The sequence below is a fragment of the Phocoena sinus genome, chromosome 1 (assembly GCF_008692025.1).
Source record: "Phocoena sinus isolate mPhoSin1 chromosome 1, mPhoSin1.pri, whole genome shotgun sequence".
NCBI classification, from domain to species: domain Eukaryota; kingdom Metazoa; phylum Chordata; class Mammalia; order Artiodactyla; family Phocoenidae; genus Phocoena; species Phocoena sinus.
Genome location: NC_045763.1, coordinates 16374048 through 16395373, shown reverse-complemented (window position 1 = coordinate 16395373; position 21326 = coordinate 16374048). Strand labels below are relative to the sequence as shown.

Sequence of the window (21326 nt, the reverse complement as noted above, 5' to 3'; positions counted from 1 at the left end):
TTCACTGGCAGGGTCTGGGCTCAATCCCTGGTTGGGGAACTAAGATCCCATAAGCTGTGTGGCATGGCCAAAAAAAAAAAAAAAAAAAAATCACTTATCTTAAAAAATAAGTCTATTGGACTTGATCATGATGATGAAGCATTTTGAGTTTATGACTCTTTTTAGCAATATTCTAGTGTCTGGGGATAGAGTAGTAGACAAAGTGCTTGCCCCACCATGAAGTTTTAATATTATTATTTAAAAAATTTGTTTACAAATTACCTACAATGTTATTCACTTTTTTGATAACAGCTTTATTGAGATATAATTCACATAACATAAAATTCACCCATTTAAAATGTATAGTTTATTGGTTTTTAGTATATTTACAGACTAGTGTAACTATCACCATAGGTTTAGAACCTGATTTTAGATTACTTCAAAAAGAAACCCATATCCTTTAGCAGTCATCCCTCCTTCCTCCATTTCCACCCATCCCCTCAGGCCTAAGCATCTGCTAGTCTTTTTCTTTTATACTTTTTGTCTGTGGATTTGCCTGTTCTGGTCATTTCATATAAGTGGAATTATACAAAATGTGGTCTTTTGTGACTGGCTTTTTTCACTTAGCATTGTGTTTTCAAGGTTCATCCATGTTGTAGCATGTATCAGGACTTCCATTTCTTTTTATTGCCAAATAAAATTCATTGTATGGATATACTTCATTTTGTTTATCCATTCATCAGTTGATGAAAACATTGTTTCTACTTTTTGGCTATTGCAAATAATGCTGATTATGAGCATTCATTTATTAGGTTTGTGTGCACATGTTTTTATTTCTCTTGGATGTATACCTAGGAGTGAGTATTGCTGAGTCATTTAGTGACTTTGTTGCTTAACCTTTGGAGAAACTCAGAACTCACTTATTTTAGATATCTAGTTTTATTTATTCTGATAAATGCAGAGTTTTGCAGCCCCATCATACTGAAGATACGGAAAAGTTCCATCACCTAATTACAGTCCTTCAGTGCCATCTCTCTTTTTAAAAAATTTTATTGAAGTATAGTTGATTTACAATGTTGTGTTAGTTTCTGCTGTACAACAAAGTGGTTCAGTTATACATACGTATCTTTTTCATATTCTTTTCCATTATGGTTTATTATAGGATTTTGAATATGGTTCCCTGTCCTATATAGTAGATATTCTATATATAATTCTATATATAATAGTTGCATTCTATATGTAATAGTTTGCATCTGCTAATCCCAAACTCCCAGTCCATCCCCCACCCCCACCCTTGGCAACCACAAGTCTGTTCTGTATATCTGAGTCATTTTCCATTTCGTAGGTAAGTTCATGTGTGTCATATTTTAGATTCCACATGAAGTGATATCATATGGTATTTTTCTTTCTCTTTCTGACTTATTTCACTTAGTATGATAATCTCTAGTTACATGCATGTTGCTGCAAATGGCATTATTTTGTTCTTTTTTATGGCCGAGTAGTATTCCATTGTATATATATGTACCACATCTTCTTTATCCATTCATCTGTCAGTGGACATTTAGGTTGCTTCCATGTCTTGGCTGTTGGAAACAGTGTTGCTGTGAACATAGGGGTGCATGTATGTTTTTGAATTACAGTTTTGTCTGTATATATGCCCAAGAGTGTGATTGCTGGATCATAGTGCTGTCTCTCTTTAGGTAAACTCTTCCCCAGGCCCTAGCCACTATAGTTTTGCCTTTGCCGGAGTGTTACATAAATGGACTCATAGCCATTTTGAGTCTAGCTTCTTTCACTTAACTTAATTAGCATTTGAGATTCACTCATGTTGTTGTATCAGTAATTCATTACTTTTTGGAGCCCTCCTACACTGTTGGTTGGTGCAGCCACTATGATAAACAGTATGGAGGTTCTTCAAAAACTAAAAACAGAATTACAAAATATTAACAGCATGGTCAGCAGCCATTTTCTTTGGCAATATTGGTCTTTAAAAAAAAAAAACAAAACACAAAACCTAAGCAGAGTATGTTTCTGGGTAAATTTAAATGCGACTGTCAGGAAATCAGTTTGTAATATGTGGTGAGTTGTGTTCTGAGTTAGAAAACCAGAGTCAGAACAAAGGCATTTCTGGCTAAGCGCTTGGAGACTAACGTTTCTGGATTTGTTTAAAAAAAGAAAAGGAAAGAAAAGAAAAGAAAGCAATATAATGGTTCTTAGTTGTTAACATTCAAATGGTGATTTCCGGAGACTTTTAGAGCTAAAACACAATGGGAAAGAAGGTATAGGCTTGCAATTCTAAAATCAAAAGAGCTTGGGGAAACTAATTGTTTTCTGAAATTGGCAAAAACTCTGGACAGAAATACAGAAATTTCAATATTCATATATTTTACAGTAGAGATATTAATGTATTTGATTAAGGAGTGCTGCCTTATTAACTTTCTAACAGTGGAAAAATTCTGAATTCCAATAAAGGATTTTGGACCTGAATTAACAGCTCAACATGAAATTGAGTTGAAACAAATATTAAAATTGGCTAGTTTTATTTCTGTGAAGTTTTAGTGGCAAAAGATAAGCAGCAATGAAGAAAAAATTATTTATTTATTTACTTATTTTTTGCGGTACGCGGGCCTCTCACTGCTGCGGCCTCTCCCGTTGTGGAGCACAGGCCCTGGATGCACGTGCAGGCTCAGCGGCCATGGCTCACAGGCCCAGCTGCTCCGCGGCATGTGGGATCCTCCCGGACCGGGCCACGAACCTGTGTCCCCTGCATCGGCAGGCGGACCCTCAACCGCTGCGCCACCAGGGAAGCCCTGAAAAAATAATTTTTTTAACACATTCTGTTATAGATCCCAAGGTTAAAGTAGGAGTAGATATGTCATAGTGTTTAGGTTTGAGAATACAGTTTCTGTTTTGCTTTTGTCCATACAGAATTACTAAAGTTGTGACCCCTGAGATTTCTGTAGTTGCTAGGTCGGGTCATTCAGGATGTTCTGCTTTTTGGGACATTTTACATGCTTGGTGCCTACATTTGACAGCTTCAAACTCTAATTTATTCCTGTCCGTTTCATCTTTCATAATAACATGCATTAATCTTACCAGTATACTTTCATACTTGAGTTTGAGGATGGGCTCTGTCTTTGGTGCCATTTAGGTAAGTAGAAATTAGCTGGATGCTTTACTGTTATCTGCTGAAGGCTCCATTCTGGAATTTGCTTCTCTTACTTATCTACAGTCTCTTGGTAGTACAGCTCTAGCCCTTATCTTTTACGAAGCTTTTCTGAGTGTAGGAAAGGGTTAATTTTTTTTTTTTTTAATTTAAATTTTTGGCTGCGCTGGGTCTTCGTTGTGGCACACAGGCTCTTAATTGCAGCGTGTGGGCTTCTCTAGTTGCGGCACATGGGCTTCTCTAGTTGTGGTGTGTGGGCTCCAGAGTGCCCGGGTTCACTAGTTGTGGCGCGCCAGCTTAGTTGCCCTGCGGCATGTGGGATCTTTGTTCCCCGACCAGGGATCGAACCCGTGTCCCCTGCATTGGAAGGTGGATTCTTAACCCCTGGACCACCAGGGAAGTCCCTCACTACTTGTTTTCACTACTTGTTTTCTAATTTGTCAAAATCTACCTTTTGAGGAGGTACTGACTATATGTCAAACCCAGGGTCAGATATGATTGCCATAGATTAAGAAGTTTCATCCTGGTGGGAGTTCATCATCCTTGAAATGTCGGTAAACATCTGTGCTCAGAAAATTATAGGTCTCCTCTTTCCTTCATGGTGTAAGTAGGAAATGTTCAGATCATTATGTAATCTCCTCATAGATCCTTGGATTTCTCTGATGAATATCTGCCTATCTGCCTAATTGACATTTAGTGGAGAGTATGTAGTGAGTACTATAATAATCAGAGTCTACTGTGTTTTACTACTCTTATTTAACCCTCAAATTTTGTTTCTGAAGTTTGTCTTTTAATTTTTTATTAGAAAGAAGGTGGGGAATTAGAATTTTTTTGCATTTATAGCTCTATTTTGGGTTGGCCATAAAGTTCGTTTGGGTTTTTTCCATAACATGTTATGGAAAAATGCAAACAAACTTTATGGCCAAGCCAATACTTGAGTCTTATTAATTCGGTTCTTACATAGCAGCTGTCTAATCTTGCTAGCGATTATGCTTGTATTTCCTAATGACATAATATAAATCATAGCAGTTTGAAGTACAGAAGTGTCAAGTGGGTGTGCTACTGTATTTCAGTCATGAGATTTAAAAAATAAAAACAGTGTGGTCTGGAGCACTGCACATGCATATTACGCTGCTCATTGTTTGAATTAGAATTTTAAGTGGTATTATGAGAAGCTGTTTGCTTGTCATGTTGAACTGAAAGGGAGGTAAGCATCCAGTGATTTATGCTGGAGATACAGAGCTTGGTGAGGGCTGGTAATCTTAATGACAGGCAGAATTAGGAAGTATGTAGTGTAAGAGCTTTACATGTGTGCCGTTTCTTTGAAATTCACCTGTTTCTGGAGAAAATGCCTAGCAGTGCTTATCTCATGCTTATTTATCTAGGCCTTTTTAGTGGAAGGAGGGGGTGCTAAACAGCCTAGTTGCAAATTACTAAAATACCATTAAAAAAATTGAGATATAATTCACATACCATAAAATTCACAATTTTAAAGTGTACACAGTTCAGTGGGGTTTTTTTTAAACCATATTTATGAAGATGTGCAACCATCACCACTACGAATTAAGGAGAAAATTGCTCCGTAAAATAAGTTCCCTTGGTTTCATGCATTACGTGCCCAGTCTGCAGTAGTGTGTTCATTTGCCGTTGGGCAGGTGATTCAGCCTGGGCCAAGAATTTGGGACTTCTTAGAAATTTTAGAGTGACACTCCATTGACTCTTTTATGAGATGAACCACTGATTTAATTCTGTCCGGAAGATAGGGGCAACCATATTTTGACCAGGTTGTGATAATGCTTTTTTACTATGCTATAAAGTATTCTGCCCATGGGCGCGTCGATGTAATAGGAAGAGCACTGTCTTTAGAATACAGAAGAAACCTGTCCTGGCCTTAATTAGCCTTGTTAACTTGGGCAAATTACTTCATTTTGCTGCGACTAAGTTTGTAGGAGATACTGTAAAATGGTTCATTGAGGACAACATGGTTGGTTAGGCTTGCCGCATGCTCTAGATTCAGATCTCCTGACTTCGGTTTTCAGTTTTCTTTTATAGAACTATGTTTTTGTCTTAAATATTTTTATCCAAATGGTCTTTTAAGAAACAGTTTATTAATCCACAATATTCTGTTGGTAGTTTTCAGAGAGGGGAATAAATGACGTCAATATTCTTTATGTGACCAAGGAAAAAGAATGTTTGTTACTGGAATATTGACCAAATATATGATTGCCTCTTTAGAAGTCTTGTAGTTAGCAGTAATATTGTTAGCCAGTAAAGTTACTAATAGAAATCAGGAGCCTTAACCTTTCCTAGTAAGGTTAAATGGTATGGCTCAGCTCTTGGGGCCTACTACCGGTGACTCATTTGAGAACTTACTCCCACCTAGTGACAGTTGGCCCTAGCTAGAAAAACTACTAGCAGTTGGCTTTGTAGAAGAAAGAACAGTCTCATATTTTCTACCATTCATGTGACCACAATGCAGAGCCATAATTCAAAGAAAGTTTTATTTTGGCTAGGGGTAATCTTCATTCTGAAAGAACTGACAAACTAATATAAAGGACTTTTGTCCTGAAACTTGTTAGGCTTATGTTTTCTACATTGCAAACATATATACAGTTTCTTTGGATGAAGCAGTTCCTTTATGAAATGTTTCAGCTTTGTTATTTCTCAGTGCAGCATTTTAAATCAGTTCTTTGTGTGTAGGGGATGATGGTAACGCATGGAACTGTTGTCTGAGGTTGCTAGTTTGAAGAACTAACTAGAGACTGGTACAGTGTTACTAATTTTGAATGACTAAAGCATTGGGTTTTTTGGTTTTGTTTTGTTTTGTTTTCCCTCTCCACCTCAGTAAACTTTTGCTACCTGGATATAAAGAATTTTACTTCTAAAGATTCTCTTAGACCTCTGCAACTTGTGGTCATTCATATAAAATTATTATTTGCAGCTGTCACTTTTTCTTCCTTACTGTTTCATTAAGTTAGAAGGGAACATGATTGAGAACTATTAAATATTAGTTAGGTTGAAGAAATAATTCTGTCTTATTTTGGGTTTATTATATTTGTAGTCTTTCTTTTAAAATACATTTAAATTATACAAATACTTCACATTTATGGTAGAAAAGGCAGTTATGTAATCCTGTCATCCAGAGATAATTGCTGTTAACCTTCTGTACCAAGTCTCTTGGTTGTCATTCTTACAGAGGTAAAATACCACCTTACCAGGGAGAAGAGCTTATGTCTTTCAGTTTTGAAGCTGAATAAAATGATAGCCTTTTGTCTTTTGAAGAATATCCTGACATGTTGAAATATTTTAAACTAAATTACAGTGGAGAGCCTCTTTCATAAAAATGAGGAGTTGGTGGGTAGATATTGGGAAAATAACAGCTAAAAAAGAAAAACAAGGAAACAATTGTATTCGCAGAACAGACTAGGTCTTTGTTAGCAATTTCCACGTTGATGAATTCGTCTTATCTTTCTGAATATCCTGCTTATACTTCCTTAGTCTTTTTCTCTAGAAAGTAAAGGTAGTAGATTCTCATCATGGGCCTAAAGTTAGGAGGCTTGTTGTATGATTTTTATTTGTTTTGAGTTTCCATGGAATGTTTATAACGGGAATCACTTTTGGAGAGACTGATCTAATCACATTAGGAAATTTGAAATACTTTGTTTTCTAGTTTCTCTGGAGAAATAACTGTATAACTCCACTAACTGGATTACAAAGCTTGGGTCATTGACAGAATTTTGTGGTTGTAATTTGCTCTTACTGCTAAAGCAGTTCATCTTCGAGTTCTCTTATCCTTAACTCGCTCTTCTAGAATTCCTAGAGGACCTGTGCAGCAGCCTCTCGAGGATCGAATCTTCACTCCTACTGTCTCGGCAGTGTACAGCACGGTGAGTACCTCAGGATTGTTTGTCAGATTGTGTGTGTTTTTTGCACATGAACCTTTGATATTATAGGCCGTGTTTGTTAGATTGGTACATAATATAGGCTTTTGACAGAAAAGTTCAATCAAATCTCGAACAGAATTAGATGTATATAATATAATAAGGTGAATAGGTCTTTTCCCCTGTCATCTTAATTTAAGAAGTAGACATGAAAGAAACATTCTGTTAAGGTAGATTGACTTGTACACCTGTGTTCTTTTTCCTCCCTTTTCCTCCTTCCATAATTATTGCGATTCTTCTAGGACACTGAGTTTTAATTTTCTTTTGGATATTTTTTCTTAAATTTTACACTTTTAACTTAAATTTTTTATTTTACTTTTTTCCTTCTTTGATTACATATAAAAATGCAGAAAGTTTAGAAAAGAGAACAGTGGTTAATGGGAGTAAATTTAAATATTTATGTTAAATGATAGATTCAAATTCATAAATGAAGGGAAATTTAAAAGTTAGAGGATGAAGATAATAAAATTAGAAGCAGATTACAGGGGTATTACAGTGAGCCTAAGGGAATTTAGGGGAGAATCAAGGAGCTGGACATGTCTTTTTTTTGGGCTGTGCCATGTAGCTTGCGAGATCTTAGTCCCCCAGTCAGGGATTGAACCCAGGCCCTCGGCAGTGAAAGCACGGAGTCCTAACCACTGGACTGCCAGGGAATTCCTGGACATATCTTTATTTTTTAAATTAAAAAAATTTTTTTTTCTAAGGGAGGGGGGATCTCTCCCCTTATTTTCTCTTTCTTTTTTTAAGAATTTATTTTATTTATTTTTGGCTGCGTTGGGTCTTTGTTGCTGTGCATGGGCTTTCTCTATTGCGGTGAGCGGGGGCTACTCTTCATTGTGGTGTGTGGGCTTCTCATTGTGGTGGCTTCTCTTGTTGTGGAGCACGGGCTCTAGGCATGCAGGCTTCAGTAGTTGTGGCACACAGGCTCAGTAGTTGTGGCTCTAGAGCCCAGGCTCAGTAGTTTTGGTTCATGGGCTTAGTTACTCCACAGCATGTGGGGTCTTTCCGGACCAGGGGTTGAACCTGTGTCCCCTGCATTGGCAGGAGGATTCTTAACCACTGAACCACCAGAGAAGCCCTAAAATTTTTTTATATTTATTTATTTGGTTGCGTGGGGTCTTAGTTGCAGCAGGTGGGCTCCTTAGTTGTGGCTCGTGGGCTCCTTAGTTGCGGCTCCAGGGCTCCTTAGTTGTGGCATGAGAACTCGCAGTTGCAGCATGCATGTTGGATCTAGTTCCCTGACCAGGGATTGAACCTGTGCCCCCTGCATTGGGCGCTCAGAGTTTTATCCACTGAGCCACCAGGGAGGTCCCTGGACATGTCTTTTTAAAAAATTTTTATTTATTTTTATTTATTTATTATTTTTGGCTGTGTTGGGTCTCTGTTGCTGCACGCAGGCTTTCCCTAGTTGCAGTGAGTGGGGGCTACTCTTGGTTGCGGTGCGCGGACCTCTCATTGCAGTGGCATCTCTTGTTGCGGAGCATGGGCTCTAGAGCACGTGGGCTTCAGTAGATGCAGCGCGTGGGCTCAGTAGTTGTGGCTCGTGGGCTCTAGAGTTTAGGCTCAGTAGTTGTGGCGCACAGGCATAGTTGCTCCGCGGCACGTGGCATCTTCCTGGACCAGGGCTCGAACCTGTGTCCCCTGCATTGGCAGGCGGATTCTCAATCACTGCGCCACCAAGGAAGCCCTGGACATAGCTTTTAATGTTTCATTTCATCATACCATTCATCCTTGGAAATAGGGTGCTTTAAAGAAACTCACAGTATAGTGAGAGAGATGAGTAAATAAATAATTGTAATCCAAGTGATATGATAAAGCAATAATTCTTATCCTTTTGGGTTATAAATTACTTGTAGAATCTGAAAATAGTCACAGTGCTTTCTTCTCAAAAAAGAGCATATGCCAAGTGTTTACGTATAATTTCAGAACTTCACAGATGTCCAGCAGGCCATTCATAAGGCTCGGGTTGAGAACCTTTGATTAGAGATATGACCATGCTATTATATGGGAAAGGGAGAAGTTGCTTCATTGAGGAAGTGACACTAAGCTGGAAGGTATAAGATTTCTAAGCAGGGCTTCCCTGGTGGCGCAGTGGTTGAGAGTCCGCCTGCTGATGCAGGGGACACGGGTTCATGCCCCGGTCCGGGAAGATCCCACATGCCGTGGAGCGGCTGGGCCCGTAAGCCATGGCCGCTGAGCCTGCGTGTCTGGAGCCTGTGCTCTGCAACGGGAGAGGCCACAACAGTGAGAGACCCGCGTACCGCAAAAAAAAAAGGACTTCTAAGCAGAAAAGGGAAGAAGAGGCCTCTAGGAAGTGAAAAATTAGAGGCATGGTTAATGGAATGGTCAGTAGTCAGAAGTGTGGCATGTGTGCTAGGTTTTGTAGCCAAAGTAGAGATGAGAAAAGTGAGTTTTGCAGGTTTTAAGGTTGTCCTAAAGAGATAGAAGTTCATCATGCAGGTAATGGGTAAAGTAATTTTTTTTCTTGGTTTGCTTAAAACAAGTCTCAGTTTACACCTATTGTAGATCAACTAAACACCTGTTACTTTTTGAATCCTCTGTAACTCTTAAAATGGTCCCAGTTTGGATGATAAACTATATGCTCACTGTACTTATTGGGAACCTTCAATTTACATTAAAAAAATAACCTTTAATTTTTTTCTGGCACAGACTTCCTCCAGGCCAGAGTTGTTTGTTTGTTTAAAGTACTGAGGTTGGGGACTTCCCTGGCAGTCCAGTGGATAAGACTCTGTGCTTCCACTGCAGGGACACAGGTTCGATCCCTGGTTAGGGAACTAAGATCCCGCATGCTGTGTGGCATGGCCAAAAAAAAAAGTACTGAGCTTAAAGGCTGTAGAATTTTATGAGGCATAACTCTTAACATGTAATTTTTGCTAATTATGAAAGTATACCTTCAACATTAAATTATTTTCAAAATTAGGATAGGAAAAAGAAGATGAAAATTTCTAGTAATCTTGACTGATTTCTAGAGGCATCTACTATAACCGTTTTTTGGTATAGTTCCTTTGTCTCTTTCTGTGTTGTAGGCTCTGTATAATATATATATATATTTTTTTTTATGTGGTACACGGGCCTCTCACTGTTGCGGCCTTTCCCGTTGCGGAGCACAGGCTCCGGACGCGCAGGCCCAGTGGCCATGGCTCACGGGCCCAGCTGCTCCGCTGCATGTGCGATCCTCCCAGACCGGGGCACAAACCCGTGTCCCCTGCATCGGCAGGCGGACTCTCAACCACTGCGCCACCAGGGAAGCCCTATCTCTTAAGCTTTTAATGTGTGTCAGACACTGTTCTAGATGTTGGGAATATAGTAGTGAGCAAACTAAACCTGCAGTTCTCATAGAGCTTACTTTTTTGTGAGATAGAAAGATAGTTAAATAAAAAAAAATATATGTGCAATATGCTGTTAGGTGGTAATAAATGCCTTGATGAAAACGAGGCGAGATAAAGGGATAAGGAATGACTGGACATCCTACTTTAGCTAGGGCTCCCAGGGAAGTTTTATCTGAAAAAATGGCATTTAAGTAGAAACTTAAGAAGTAAGGGAGTGAGATTGTAGATTTTAGGGAAAGAGCACTTCTGGTAGAAGAAAGAGCAGTGCAGAGGCCCAGAGATAGAATCTGGAGCATCAGATTATATAGGGTACTATAGACCATGGTAAAGATTTTGGATTTTAATCTAGGTGTGATGGAAAGGCATTGGAAATTTAAGAACAGAAGATCTGATTTTTTTTTTTAAGGTGACTGTACCTACTGTATAGAGGATAGACTGATGAGGGTAAGTGGTTGTGGTTGTGAGGTGGAAAGCAAGACCAGTAGGCGGTTATTGTAGTAATATAGGCAAATGATGGTGGCTTGCTCTAAGCTGGTAACAGTCAGAGATGGGGTTTGCTATATATTTTGAAAATGGAGTCAATAGGATATGATGATAGCTTGGATGTGGGATGTGAGAGAAAGAAGAGTAAAGGAAGATGTCGTGGATCATCGCTTGAGCAACTGAGTGGATGAACATGATACTATTTATAGGAAGGAACACTGGGTGAGGAACAGGGTCTTTGTTGAGAAAAATTTATATATGTGAACATTATTTTTGTGAGGAGTTAAGCATTAGGTTGTTTCCTGTCGTGAATAACCTACTGAATTTTAACCCTTTTCTGTATTTTGGATTATTTTATAGAGTAACTTTCTAGAAATGCAATTCCTGAGTTAAAGTGTAGGCATGTTATTAAGATTACTCATAAATGAGGACATGTGACTTCGTAAACTTAGTACTTTAGAGAGGAGATAATCAAAATCCTGTGAGTAACACAGTGCCTGCTACACAGTTTATGTGAATTGTTTTGCATCTAAAGTTTTGAATTTATTTTTGAGTTAGATCAAATTTGACTTTTACTATTAAAAGCTACTGCCATATTTGTGGTCCTTCAGTTAATTTAAAAATCGGGTATGTCAGTTATATGTGATGCCTATTCTGGAAGGATCAGGGGTTTTAGACAGTAAAAAGTTACCTTAAAATATGATGTCTCTACTTTTTGATCACTTATTTCCATTCTTAGTAATATAAGTCTCTTCCCCACTTTTACAATGCTGTTGTGCCCAGTAACGATGAGTAGGAGGGTAGTTGACCAGGTGCTTAGTCTCCCTTTTTCTCAGCCCCAAGGTTATGTATTGGTCATTATTCTCTAGTGTCTAGGTCCATTAGCATCATTTATGGCATTTAGTGTCATGAAATAAAGGCTAACCTTCAATTCACCTCCTCCTGGCTCCTCATATGGTGCCCATATGTCACTGTAATTGAGTTGGTTAAATTCCTTGAAAGGCAGAAAGACACCTGGATAGTCTTTAAAAATTATACAAAGATTTTGCTTTTTAATGTCTGATATGGAGGCTGTATGCCCTTTTGTCAGCCAGTTTAGGTAAGTTCTCTGCTGCTAATCAAAGAGGTATCAGAAGTAGGGCTCAGCTTTTATAATGCCTTTATTTTACATTTTAGCATGCTTATTATTTATTTATTATAGTCTGGTTTATCTAAGTTTCTCCTTGGAATATTTATCAGGGATGAGAGGGATACTTCTGTCATTATTCTTCATTAACCATAATTAGGGTGATTCGTCATATGAACAAGAAAAGAATAAAGCCAGTATTTTTTAAATGCTAGTAAGAGCAGTATATACTGTGGTAGAGAGGAAATGGCAAAACTAAAGAGGCATGAGCTAATCTGAAGTATATTCATTAATAACTGTCTTATTGGCATGCTTCTGAAGAACAAAATGTGAAATTTTACCATGTTGTATATTTTTGGCTTATATAGTCAGCCCTCCGTATCCAGGGGTTCCTCATCCTCAGATTCAACCAACCGTGGATCGAAATGTTTGGAAAAAAAGATTTCAGAAAGTTCCAAAAAGCAAAACTTGAATTTGCTGTTTGCTGGCAGCTATCTACATAGCACTTACATTGTTTTAGGTATTAGTGTAATCTAGAGATGATTTAAAATACAGGAGAGGATGTATGTAGATTATATGCGAACACTAAGCCATTTTATATAAGAGACTTGAGCATCCTCGGATTTTGGTATCTGTGGGGGGAGTGGGTCTATGAACCAATCCCTCTCAGATACCTAGGGATAACTGTATATCTTATTTAGAGAAATTAGATTTTATGACTATTAAACCAGTATTTTTAACATAATTACAGAGATAAACTTAATAAATTTTTTTTCTGGAATAGTGACTTTACTACAAGAAGCAGCAGTCTGTATTCTATGGGATTGGAAGGGCTGTGTTATTAACTGCTTACGAAAAATTCCTTTCAATAAATTATTTAATTTGAATAAATTACTCCTTAATGTCATAACATTTCACAATACTTTTTTTTTTCCCCTGTACGCGGGCCTCTCGCTGTTGTGGCCTCTACTGTTTCGGAGCACAGGCTCCGGATGCTCAGGCTCAGCGGCCGTGGCTCATGGGCCCAGCCGCTCCGCGGCATGCGGGATCCTCCCGGACCGGGGCACGAACCTGTGTCCCCTGCATCGGCAGGCGGACTCTCAAACACTGCGCCACCAGGGAAGCCCTATACTTTATTTTTAAGAACAGCATTGTTCAGTGTATTTGATATATAGGATATGTAGTGCTTGTGATTTAAATATATCTGAAGTGTAGTATTTAAAGTGTATAATTTGGTAAGTTTTATTATAAGTTTATAGCAACAAAAACCTCTACCACAATCAAGAAAATTAACATACCCGTCACTCCCGAAAGTTTCCTCATGGCTTTGTCATGTTTCTACCTTCCCCCACCGCTGGTCCGCTTTCTGTCATTATGGATTCATTTGCATTTTCTAGACTTTGTTTTTTCACTCAGGTTAATTATTCTGAGATTTATCCATGTTGCTGTGTTTATCATTAGTTTATTCCTGGAAAAAAAGTAGACTATGGGCTTAAAATTTAGACTTGTCATAATCATGTTTCATATATTATTTTTTCCTCCTAATAATAGAGTTTGGTTTTTGCTAAACATAATGTAAATCATAATGATTATACAATTTGGCAGTTTTCTTTTTTAATACAACATTGCATTGTAAATAATTGTCATGCTGTTACATAGCATTTATAAACATTATGTTAACAGCTTAAGTAAGTAGCATGTCAATGAGATGAACCATAATTTACATAATCAGTTAATTTACAAGCTAGTGTTTGGTTTAAAGATCCCTTCTTTATTTTCTATTTTAAATAACTTTGTGATACATACAATATAAAATACATATTCGTACATATATATGTGTATATATTTTTTCTGTTTAAACAGGGTTATTTCCTTTGGCTAACATACCCAAAAGCAGCTTTACTAGGTTAAAATATTGGGTTGGCCAGAAGTTGCATTGTTTTTTTCCGTAAGATGGCTCTAGTAGCGCTTAGTGGTCTTTAACTTCATTCGAAACAGTTTTCTTAGATTCTATTGTGACAGCTGTCCTATCAGCATGCATTAAAAAAAAAGAAACATCAAAATTGGTGAATTTTTGTGTAGCCATTTTAATATTGAAGATGGAAGAAAAAAAGCAACATTTTTGGCATATTATGTTTTATTATTTCAAGAATGGTAAAAATGCAACTGAAATACAAAAAAAGATTTGTGCAGTGTATGGAGAAGGTGCTGTGACTGATCAAATATGTCAGAAGTGGTTTGCGAAGTTTCGTGCTGGAGATTTCTCGCTAGACGATGCTCTGCAGTTGGGTAGACCAGTTGAAGTTGATAGCGATCAAATCGAGACATTAATTGAGAACAATCAACGTTATACCACATGGGAGATAGCCAACATACTCAAAATATCCAAATCAAGTGTTGAGAGCCATTTGCACTAGCTTGGTTGTGTTAATAGCTTTGATGTTTGGGTTCCACATAAGTTAAGCAAAAAAAACCCTTCTTGACTGTATTTCCGCATGCGATTCTCTACTTAAACATAAGGAAAATGTTCCGTTTTTAAAAAAATTATGGGGCTTCCCTGGTGGCGCAGTAGTTAAGAATCCTGCTGCCAATGCAGGGGACACAGGTTCGATCCCTGGTCCGGGAAGATCCCATGTGCCGTGGAGCAACTAATCCCGTGTGCCACAACTCCCGAGCCTGCACTCTGGAGCCCACAACTACTGAGCCCGCGTGCTACAACTATTGAAGCCTATGCGCCTAGAGCCCGTGCTCTGCAACAAGACAAGCCACTGCAATGAGAAGCCCACACACCGCAATGAAGAGTAGCCCCTGCTCACCGCAACTAGAGAAAGCCCGCACGCAGCAACGAAGATCCAGTGCAGCCAAAAATAAATAAATCAAACAAGTAAATTTAAAAAATAAAAAAAACAAGTTGTGATGGTGATGAAAAGTGGATACTGTACAGTAACGAGGAATGGAAGAGTTGGTGGGGCAAGCGAAATGAACCACCACCAACCACACCAAAGGCTGGTCTTCATCCCAAGAAGGTGATGTTGTATATATGATGGGATTGGAAGGGAGTCCTCTATTATGACCTCCTTCTGGAAAACCAAACGGTTAATTCCAACAAGTACTGCTCCCAGTTAGACCACCTGAAAGCAGCACTTGATGAAAAGCATCTGGAATTAGTCAACAGAAAATGCATAATCTTCCATCAGGATAACTAACGCAAAACCTCATGTTTCTTAAATGACCAGGCAAAAACCATTACAGCTTGGCTAGGAAGTTGCGATTCATCCGCTGTATTCACCAGACATTGCACCTTCGGATTTCCATTTATTTCAGTCTTTACAAAATTCTCTTAATGGAAAAAATTTCAATTCCCTGGAAGACGGTAAAAGACGCCTGGAACAGTTCTTTGCTCAAAAAGATTAAAAGTTTTGGGAATTATAAAGTTGCCTGAAAAATGGCAGAAGGTAGTGGAACAAAACGGTGAATACGTTGTTCAAGAAAGTTCTTGGTGAAAATGAAAAATGTGTCTTTTAGTTTCACTTAAAAACCTAAGGAACTTTTTGGCCAACCCAATACACACACTATAAAGATAATACTCTTCACATACTGTAAGGTTACGGGCCTTTATGTTGCTGCAAGCATTATGGGAGTCTATCCATTTCATTTTATCTTGATAGTTTCAGGTCTTCTCATTTTCAAACATCTTTGCTAATTCGATAGGTCAAAAGTGCTATTTAACAATTCACAGGAGAGGAAATTGGCAGGTTAAGTGACTGTGGAAGGTTTACATTGATAAAATAATGATGTCATATTTTGGTTGTAAAATTAACAAAGGTTTAATTATATACCCAATTCTCAGTTGTAGGAACGTACTATTTAGGAATTTTTAGGACTTTTTTCTTAGCTTTTTTTTCCTGTTCAATATTTTTGAATTACTGGCTATAGAAAAGGAATGAAATTTTCCTGTTTGTTGTGGCAAGAAGGTTGTAAGGAAGATTGTAATTTTAAAATTATTATTGTCGCTTTTCTCCAGTGGCATTGCTGAGTGATATTCAACCACAGTTGGAAATCCAAATTTTTGTATTAGGAATTTAATAAAAGATGGAAATCACGTTTAGCGATACATGTACATACATATATTTAAATTTAAATATTTAAACCTAACATAAAATTTACCACCTTAATCAGTTTTAAGTGTACACTTAAGTTGTACTAAATATATTCACGTTGTTGTGTAAATACCATTACCATCCATTCCCAGAACTCTTATCATCTTGTAAAACTGTACCTATTAAATAACAACTTCATTCTTCTCTCTCCCCAGTCCCTGGAAACCACCACTCTGCTTTCTTTCCCTATGATTTTGACTACTTTAAGTACCTCGCATAAATGCAATCATACAGTATTTGTCTTTTTTTGTGACTGTCTTATTTCACTTAGCATAATGTCCTCAGTGTTCATCCACATTGTTGCATGTGTCAGAATTTTCTTTCTTTTTCAGGCTGAATAATGTCCCAGTGTATGTGTATTGCACGTTTTTGCTTATCCATTCCTCTGTCAACGGACACTTGGTTTGCTTCATCATTATAGCTATTGTGAAGAATGCTGCCATGATACCTCTTTGAAACCCTGCTTTCAGTTCTTCTGGGTATATGCCTGGAAGTAGAATTGCTAGATCATATGATAATTTTATTTTTAATATTTTGATGAATCCTTGTACTATTTTCTACAGTGACTCTGCCATTTTACATTCCCACCAATAGTGTACGAGGATTCCAATTTCTCCGCATCTACTCCAACCCTTGTTGTTTTCTGTTTCTGTGGGGTTTTTTTGTTTTGTTTTGTTTTTTTGCGGTACACAGGCCTCTCACTGTTGTGGCCTCTCCTGTTGTGGAGCATAGGCTCTAGACGCGCAGGCTCAGCGGCCATGGCTCACGGGCCCAGCCGCTCCGCGGCATGTGGGATCCTCCCAGACCGGGGCACGAACCTGTGTCCCCTGCATTGGCAGGAGGACTCTCAACCACTGCGCCACCAGGGAAGCCCCTCTTTGGGTTTTTTTTGATGGTAGCCATTCTAATGGGTATGAGGTGGTGTGTCACTATAGTATTGATTTGCATTTGCATAATGATTAGTAATGTTGAACATCTTTTCATGTGCACCTTGGCCATTTGTATATCTTCTTTAGTGAAATATCTATTCAAGTCTCCTGCCCATTTTTGAGTAAAGTTGTTTGTCTTGTTGTTGTTCAATGTTGGTAGTTTTCTGTATATTCTGGATATTAATCCTGTATCAGATATATGATTTGCAGATATTTTTCCCATTCTGTGCATCACCTTTTTACTCTGTCAGTAGTGTGTTTTGAGGCACAAAATTTTTTTCATCTTCATGACGTGCAAGTTGTCTATTTTTCCTTTTGTTACTGGTGCCATTGGTGTCGTTTTTAAGAAATCATTGCTAGATCCAGTGTAATAAAGATTTTGTTCTAGGTTTTCTTCTAAGAGTTTATTGTTTTAGGTCTCATATTTAGGTCCTTATCCATTTTGGGTTAATTTTTGTATATGGTGCTAAGTAAGGTCCAACATTGTTCTTTTGCACGTGGACATTCAGTTTTCCCAGCCCCATGTGTTGAAAAGACTGTTCTTTCCCCATTGAATGGTCTTGGCACCCTTGTTGAAAATCATTTGATCATATATGTGAGTATTTATTTCTGGGCTCTCTATTCTCTTCTATTGGGAATCTATCTTTATGCCAGTTGCACACTGTTTTGATTACTATAGTTTTGTAGTAAGTTTTGAAATCAGAAAGTATATGAGTCCTTCAGCTCTTTTGTTCTCTTTCAAGATTGTTTTGGCTATTTGGGGTCCCTTGAAATTCCATATAAATTTTAGGATGGATTTTTCTATTTCTTTAAAAAGAAGTCATTGGGATTTTGATAGGAATTGCATTGGATCTGCAGATCACTTTGGATAGTACTGACATCTTAACAATATGAAGTCCTTCCTATCTATGATCATGAGATGTGTTTCCATTTACTTATGTCTTCTTTAATTCCTTTCAGCAGTGGTTTGTAGTTTCCATTGCACAAGTCTTTCATTTCTTTAAGTTAATTCCTAAGTATTCTTTTTGATGCTATTGTACATGGAATTGTTTTCTTCATTATTTGTGTTTAGAAATTCAACTGATTTTTGTGTGTTGACTTTGTATCCTGCTACTTCGATGAATTCATTTTTTGTTGTAAGAGGTTTTTTTTCTTGGTGTGGAATCTGTTTACATTGTAAGTGTGTGTGTGTGTGTGTGTGTGTGGTGTGCATGTGTGTGTGTATTATACATATATAAAAAATATCTTCTTTCTCCATTCATCCTCTGACAGACTTATATCTTAGCTATTGTGAATAATGTTGCAGTAAATCTGGGAATGCAGATATCTTTTAGATATCTTGTTTTATTTCCTTTGGATATATACCCAGAAGTGGGATTCCTGGATCATATGGTTGGCTGATTCTAAGGCTTGTATTACTTTGAAAGATCATCTTGAATTTTACAAAAATTTGTAAGATATTCCAGATTGAATATATTTCATCACTTCCTTTTTCTTCCTGGGCTCACATTTTACTAATATCTTCAAGTTTTCCTTTTATAAAAAACCCGTCACTAACATTATCCTCCTTTCTTTAGACAAATCTCACAATCAACATCAAATATTTATGAACTCTAGGTGCTGCTACAACTGTATTTTTTGTTTTTGTTAAAAATGTCTGTTAATTAGATCCAGTCTGTTTTTGTATCTTGCCTTTCTTGCTAAATGTAGAATTGTTATCTGTTGTAACAATTTAAGACTTTTTTTTTTGCGGTACGCGGGCCTCTCACTGTTGTGGCCTTTCCCGTTGCGGAGCACAGGCTCCGGACGCGCAGGCTCAGCGGCCATGGCTCACGGGCTCAGCCGCTCTGCGGCATGTGGGATCTTCCCGGACCGGAGCACGAACCCGTGTCCCCTGCATCGGCAGGCAGACTCTCAACCACTGCGCCACCAGGGAGGTCCCCTAAGACATCTTTGAAGTTACTTTTCTGTGGCATTTTTAAATACAACTGAAAAGCCTCTGGCCTCTTGGAGCTTGCGTTCAGGGCTTAAACGTTGAAGATGTGGCAGAGTTATTAAGGATATTGAGACAAACTTAATTCAGTAAATGTTTATTGAATGATAGCTGTGTGCAAGTTTTTGTGTCAGATAATATGGGATAACAATAGTAGATAGTATGATCCTTGTCTTAAGAGTTTTCATTTTATCAGGTGAGATGGTAATACATTATTTTAAGTATGTATTGGAAAATGAGGAGGACACATTAGTGACTATATAAATTAGAACAAGTATATGTAAATAATAAGTAAGATTTATTGGTATAGGTATCAAGGATTCTCATTAGGCAGAAGTACTTGGAGGAGTGAAGCATGGTTGTAATTGTTCACCAGAGAAAGAAGATGACTAGATAAACTCTAAGAAGCCATAAAATGCAAATGGGGACAAAGTTTGGACTGTATCTTAGTGGAAGTGGGGATAGGTGAACATATTCCAGTTAAATCCTTTGAGGTGGATGATGAGAATACTGACTGCTCCATAGTGTAATGAGTCATGAAATGTACAGTTGACCCTTTAACAAATGGGGGTTAAACTCTCTGCATGTATAACCTAGGTATATAAAAATTGAGCAAATCTGGTCAGAGCAGTTCATCAAGAGGAAACTGACAGGATACTTTATAGAACATTTTCTTCACTATCATCACTAACACTTACTGAGCACTGACTATGCACCAGGCACTATTCTAAGCACTTCACTTGTATTAATTCATTTAATCCTTATAACAAAGGTATGAGGTAAGTATAATTATATCCCCTTTTTTAGTTGGGGAAACAGATACAGAGGTGAAGTATCTTGACTAACGTCATCCACCTAGTAAGTTAGAGGCTGGATTTGAACTTACATGGATCTTTGACATTTATTGAGTGGTTGTTGTGCCCCAGGCACTGTGCTAAGTACTGTAATACAGTGTATTGTTTAATCATATGACAACCTTCATTTACACATACTGAAATGGGACTCTCTGAAGTTATGTAATTTGAGTACAGGTCTATCTGACTTTACAGCTCTTGTGAAGTACTACATTTTACTGTGTGGAAAGCTGCCTTCCTTTTGTTGAACTCTCAAAAATAAGGTGTAAAAAGCAATACTCAGTTTTTTGGGGAATAGGGGCTCTTGATCATCTGATGAAAGCTATGGATCTGCTTTGCAGAACAGTGAACATACAAAGATAATTTTTACTGCAGTTTTAGGAGAGTTCAAGTATCCTTTGAACCTAGCTAAAGAATCCTAACTCTGATAAGATTCCTTGCTCTAGGCTAGACCAAGTTTCCCCTTGCAAGGGAGCTGTGTTGCACTCTTTTCATGATTCTCAGTATAGGGAAATAGCTCAATTGATACTTTGTACATTGTGGGTTAAACTGACAGATACCTTATTAAGATTTTACCTACTTGTCCATCTTGAGGTACCTTTTTCATTTTTTAAATTATTTTTTAAAAAATTATTTTTTATTTTTGGCCGTGTTGGGTCTTCATTGCTGCACGTGGGCTCTCTCTAGATGCAGGGAGTGGGGGCTGCTCTTCGTTGCAGTGCACAAGCTTCTCACTACAGTGACTCCTCTTGTTGTGGAGCACGGGCTGTAGGCGTGCAGGCTCAGTAGTTGTGGCTCATGGGCTTGGTTGCTCCGCGGCATGTGGGATCTTCCCGGACCAGGGCTGGAACCCGCGTCCCCTGCATTGGCAGGCGGATTCTTAACCACTGCGCCACCAGGGAAGCCCCTTGAGGTACCTTTTTTAAAGCATTTGTATATGTGGAGCTCATTTATATCCTGGTTATTAAAAATTCTGGGTCTGTTTTGCTGCCTATCTTAGTATCTGCTGAGTAATGACATTTATGAAAGTTAGGTTTCCTTGCTGTTAGTATTTAACGTGGATTTGCTCATTAAATGTTAAATCACGTACCTAATTAAAATGATATTTAATATATATTCACTGATTTTTCTCCTTCAGAAGGAGGAGTAACTTTAAAGATACAAAGCGTGTTCTGTTGTTAAATGTCAGTTATAAATGGCTTTTGAGTTTCTCAGATAAGAAAATAGTAGAAACAGTAATCAAGTCCTTTAACATTAGAGAACTTTGAAAATGTGTTTATTTAAACTCTGGGGTATTCCCTGTAGGGCCATTTTATAAAGTATTATTATTTTTATTATTTAAAAA

At 37.9% G+C, this 21326-nt stretch overlaps 1 protein-coding gene across 11 annotated transcripts in view; it reads left to right on the top strand.

Annotated features, from left to right (window-relative positions):
• The window catches only part of EIF4G3 (eukaryotic translation initiation factor 4 gamma 3), a 383092-nt gene that overhangs the window by 79277 nt on the left and 282489 nt on the right, over positions 1 to 21326 (top strand). For all 11 annotated transcript variants that reach the window (XM_032624986.1, XM_032624983.1, XM_032624984.1 and 8 more), the window contains one exon: positions 6957 to 7032. Coding sequence is in view for 10 of the 11 variants with exons in the window: in XM_032624983.1 (XP_032480874.1) it covers positions 6957 to 7032 (76 nt within the window). In the remaining variant the exon portion in view is untranslated. The remainder of the gene's footprint in view (positions 1 to 6956; positions 7033 to 21326) is intronic.